At 27.4% G+C, this 5,607-nt stretch overlaps 1 protein-coding gene across 1 annotated transcript; it reads left to right on the top strand.

Moving 5' to 3' along the window:
- Positions 1-1,686: 1,686 nt before the first annotated feature.
- HELRODRAFT_164988 (hypothetical protein) lies at positions 1,687-4,933 on the top strand (the record flags this gene model as incomplete). Its single annotated transcript, XM_009030898.1, has 3 exons — positions 1,687-1,738; positions 2,756-2,829; positions 4,334-4,933. 3 exons carry the CDS (start codon positions 1,687-1,689, stop codon positions 4,931-4,933), a joined length of 726 nt encoding a protein of 241 aa, XP_009029146.1.
- Between the last annotated feature and the right edge of the window lie 674 nt (positions 4,934-5,607).

Raw genomic sequence — 5,607 nt, forward strand, 5'->3', positions numbered from 1 at the left:
TTTCATATATCTCCATATCTTGTTCTCTTGCACTGACTACCTATAAAATATAGAATAATTTTTAAAATTTGCACGTTCATGTATAAGTCTCAATCTAAATTATTTCCTAAGTATTTATCAGATATATTAACTGAACCTAAACGCCCCAAACGATCGTCTTCTTCTTCTCGCTTTTTCTTAACTCGTGTTAAACACTCTTTTGCCAAATCTGCTTTTGCTTTTTCTGGTCCTTTTCTATGGAACTCTCTACCTACTTCTCTGACTACTTCTCCATCACTTGCGAAGTTCAGAGCGGATCTCAAGACCCATCTGTTTTCAAAATTCATTGAGGAGCGCTGTTGAACATCGCGGAAATAGCGCTTTATAAGCTAATTGATTGATTGATTGATTGATTGATTGATTGATTGATTGATTGATTGATTGATTGATTGATTGATTGATTGATTGATTGATTGATTGATCGATCGATCGATCGATCGATCGATTGATTGATTGATTTTTAATCATATTATGATTGACATTGAATTCAATTTATTGTTTCCTTTTCAAATCTTTAATTTATTACCTCTTTTCCGTTTTTATACATTAACATTGTTATTACTATTCCATACTATGACTGATTTTCTCTATTTACAATTATTCAGGTCAAATATTTTTTTCATTTCATCTTTTAAGTATTGTTCTTCAATTTCAATATATACGTATATGAATGTTTAGGTACAGTTTATATGTAATGCTTACATATATATTGGGGAGTTTGTGTATATATGTATGTGTTTGGGTGAGTGGATGTGTGTATGGGAGTATGTGTGTCTATAAATGTAAGTATGTATAGTATATGTATGGGTGTGTAAATATGTGTATATATATAAGTGTATGTATTCATATATTAATTGGTTTTAAACATGATAAATTTTACATATTTTACATGTATGCTTATATTAATTGGTTTTATATGTATACATATATTAATTGGTTTTAAACATTATAAATTTTTCATATTTTATATATATGTTTTGAAAATGGATTTTTTAAAAGTCTTAAAAAAAGAAAGAAAAATTATTTAATTTACATTTATTTAATCGAACTATGAATTTATGGATTACTTTTTTGAATGTTGGGGTTAGTTAAGATTTACTTTTTTGGAATGCCCCATTATGTAACAAATTTATTGTTTTTGTATAATAAACGAATTGAATAATTTCAGACATCTGTAAACGAATCAATGAAAGAAACGTGGGCCTGCTTGTCCTACTTGATTTTAGCGCAGCATTTGACACTTTTGTTCATTATAAACTGCTAGAACGAATCTCGATTTGCTACGTTGTCAACAAATCTGTCTTAAAAGAGTTCCACACTTATTTATCCAAAAGAACTCAAATTGTTACTGTGTGGTTTGAATCAGCAACATCATCTTTAGACCGCGCCGCGGTGTACTCCAAAGCTCGGTTCTCGGACCACTCCTTTAAATTTTGTATACAGCCGACATCATGAAAGTTGTCAAATTAAGTTAATAAATTATTTAATTGATATCTATGTTGTCCATAATTTTGAAAATATTGTTTTCAAAAGATAAGAAAGTGCATATTTATTAGAAAATAATAAACGTTATAAAATTTCAGTGCGATTGTTTAAAACTGCAAATAAAATAACTTACAGCCATCAAAAACTGCTAGGAAAGCTAACATGAGGAAGGGAGCTTCTTTTCCAAGAAATTGGTATGTCACACCTCCAAAAGGTGGCCCAACTGTACATAAAACAAAGTAATCTAATTCACTAAAATGCTAAATTTTTTATGAATTTTTTCAAATCAATGTTGTCATAGATCAGTGGTAGCCAATACCAATACCAGTTTATACACATTGCCAAATTTTCATCTTCGAAAATATTACCGACCATTGCTAATACTATTATATATTTCAAATGGTGCTATATAAAGCATTTAAAAATATTTTGTTAGCTTTAAAGCTTCCAGTAGTTTATATAATAATGACAAAACAAAAAAATTATGAATTTATTTAATTTTTTCTAACAATCGACGTATAAAAAACCACTTTGCAGCCGATAAAAAATCATCATTTCAAATATATAGATATATTTAAAATAAAAACGCTTGTAAATCTATGTTATTCACAATTATGATTATGAATTATCATATAAATGCTAGATATGTTATATATATGTGAATTAGGGTGGTCTGTAACAATGCAAATATGTCAAAAACTATAACTTGTAGCTAAATAGTGATCATAGTAACATTTGAAGAAAACTAATCAATGAACAAAATAAAACCAAAATCATGTTTCTAGAGTAAACCGTTTTTATTTTACAAACCAAAAACTGCGTTTTTTTTCAAAATTTTCCTATTTTTCGAAATTTCAACCTCGATGAGGCACGGGTTAGCATTATCCAATTGAGCTAAAACGTTACAAATGTCATTTTTTAGTCAAGTGGCACAATTTAGGGGGTTCCCCCGATAAGATTTCAAAATTTTTTTTTTTACATATAGCGTTGTAACCACCCTAATGTGTATATATATATATATATATATATATATATATATATCTATTTATCTTTATATAATACACATTATTGTATAAATTCATTTTAAAAATTGTTGGCATTAGTCAATTTAAAGTTTGTCTTTTCAGTTTTCATGGAAATTATTCAATTTATTGAAAATAGAATTTTTACCCAAATTCATTATGCAAATTTATTAAAAATAGTACTTTTGTTGTCCAAATTCATCATGCAGATAGGCCCTATTTCGATTTCACATATCATATGCAGTGCAGCTTTGTTTTATATAGATTGTTTAGACAAATCAAAGTTAGTTACTTAGTTGGTGTCATATTCTCCATCTTGGGAGGCGTGATGGCTTAGTGGTTAATGTCGCCTGGTGCTGTTTCGCAGTATCCGGGTTCAAATATTACAAAAAGATTCTCGCTCACAGGCTTCGTGTGTGATGCGTCGTTTAGCATGTATTCATATATTTTATTTGAAGTTTATTAATATCTATTAAAACAACTTCTGCAATGTTTCGGTATATTTTGTTGGGGTTTTGATAAATTATTTTTGTCTTGTTGTTAAGGATTTTGGTGAGTTATTGAATTTGCATGGTTCGCTTGTGAGATTTTATGTCAGACAGTCTTAATATATATATATATATATATATATATATATATATTTATTTATTTATTTATTTATTTATTCATCAAATCAAAAAAGTAAGATATAGAAATGATACGGAGATCAAAAAAGATAAAAAATCTTATGATAGACCATCGTTAAACAGAAAATAATACGTTTAAATGAAAATAGATAAATTAAAAAATATTAAAGCTACTGGAAAATTGACTAAAATTTATATCCAAATAAAATTAAATAATGACAAATTTATAAAATAAACGATAAAATTTTCATTATTCGAATTAATAATCTCATGTTTAAAAGACAAAAAAAAAGATTTGCAACAATATATATATATATATATATATATATATATATATATATATATATATATATATATACAACATTCTATAAATTCTACCAAATGTTTGGTAGTTCCAAGTAATCAAAAAAGATCCCACTCCTCAACTAAAAACTAAACACAATAATTAAGAAAATAAAAAAGCACATCACTGATGACAAACGCCAAACATTCGGTAGAATTTATAGAATATTGTAAAAATTATGGTCTATTACCAACATATATATATATATATATATATATATATATATATATATAATAGAGTTCGGCATATAACAACTAAATTGTGTTGCTCTGAAAAAGAGAAACGATTTTATTAATAAAAAATAATAAATTAATTGAATCAATTTAGCCTTAATTAAGTAAATGTCGTACCTGAAAAAGAGAAACAACAATTAAAGCTATTATATATAATAACCAATATTAACTAAAAGCTAGAAGAAATATTCAAAATATCCAAATAATTTCAACTCAAACAAAAACTTAAATTTAATCTGTCAAACGTAAAGCTTAAGAAATATTCAAAATATCCAAATAATATCAACTCAAACAAAAACTTAAATTTAATCTGTCAAACGTTTCACAATTTACACAATATGAGGAAATACTAAACTGGATAAGTTAAGTGATTTTTTTGAATTATTTTCAATTATAAATACTGACAATTTGGGACGTTTGTTACCAGTATTCACCATTCTGAACATTGAGCGAATTCCCAATGAAACATTTTCAAACATTTATTCGAATTTAAATAATAATATTGACAGAATTGATAATTTGGTTAATGAAAATATTGTTTTAAATAAACAATGTTTGCATACGCTGAATACATTCAACACCAAGGAAAATATTGTTAAAATTAATGCTGCACAATCATCTACGAATTACGCTGCACAAACTAACACGAAAACTCTAAACAATGCTTGGTTTGGCGGGAAACTTTTAGATTTCAACAAAACTCCTTGTTCTACAAATATACAAACTGACGAAAGTGATAATGAAAATAAACCGCTTCAATTTAAAATTTCACGTCGCAAATTGATTAATCTTAACACCGCTTCAACACCTAAAAGAGAATTAATCAGGAAAAATACAGGAAAATCAAAAGCTGAACTTGGCTTCAAAGCTGTTGCACCACCAGTTAAAAAATCTTTCATACACTTGGGAAACCTCAACATCATCAAAACAGACACTATAACAGAACACTTAAACAAAGCTGGAATAAAATGTATATCCATCTTTCCAATAGCAAAACGAAGTTCAAATGTTGAAGGCGATGATAACAAATCTAGTACAGCATTTCGCATCTGCGTAGCAAACAATGAAGTTTCTAAAATGTTCGAAGAAGACTTATGGCCCGAACATACGATTATACGCGACTGGATATTCAATGTCAAACCAAGTAACACTATCGAAAACAACAACAACAACAAACATGGCTAAAAATAATACAAGTTCTGTTGACTTTATTTTGAATTCGAGTAATTTATTTCACAGCAGTGAGTGTTTTTCTGTTCCCGATTTTTCCTCTTTATTTAACGAAGACAATAAAACTATCATAAACTGTTTTTATATTTTGCATGTAAACACAAGAGGCATATTCAACAAAATAAACGATTTTCAGTTACTTTTTTCTAATTTGAATTATTTATTTTCTGTTCTTGCTATCACAGAAACTTGGCTAACTGCTGATTTGTCTAAATTAATTGATTTAGATAATTATGATTTCATAGATCTCCCACGTAAAAATAAATTGGGTGGGGGAGTTGGATTTTTTGTTAAAAAAAACATTGAGTATTCAAAATATATGAATTTTTCGATGAAAATATTTGCGAATTGCTCAACATCGATGTTCAGTTGAACATCGATGTTGTCAATATTACTTTAATTTACAGACCCCCTAAATCCAACTTAAATTTATTCTTTGACTTTTAATCAAACTTTTGCAAAAACAATGTATCAAATTTTTCATATATTATTGGCGATTTTAATATAAACTTCTCGAATCATACTAAAAACAGTTTTGAAAACATTCTTTATTCTCACAACTATCACTCGCTAATTGATCAACCGACTCGCGTGTCCAAAACAACTTCCACATTAATAAATAATATATT

The sequence above is a fragment of the Helobdella robusta genome, assembly GCF_000326865.2.
Source record: "Helobdella robusta unplaced genomic scaffold HELROscaffold_7, whole genome shotgun sequence".
NCBI lineage: Eukaryota > Metazoa > Annelida > Clitellata > Rhynchobdellida > Glossiphoniidae > Helobdella > Helobdella robusta.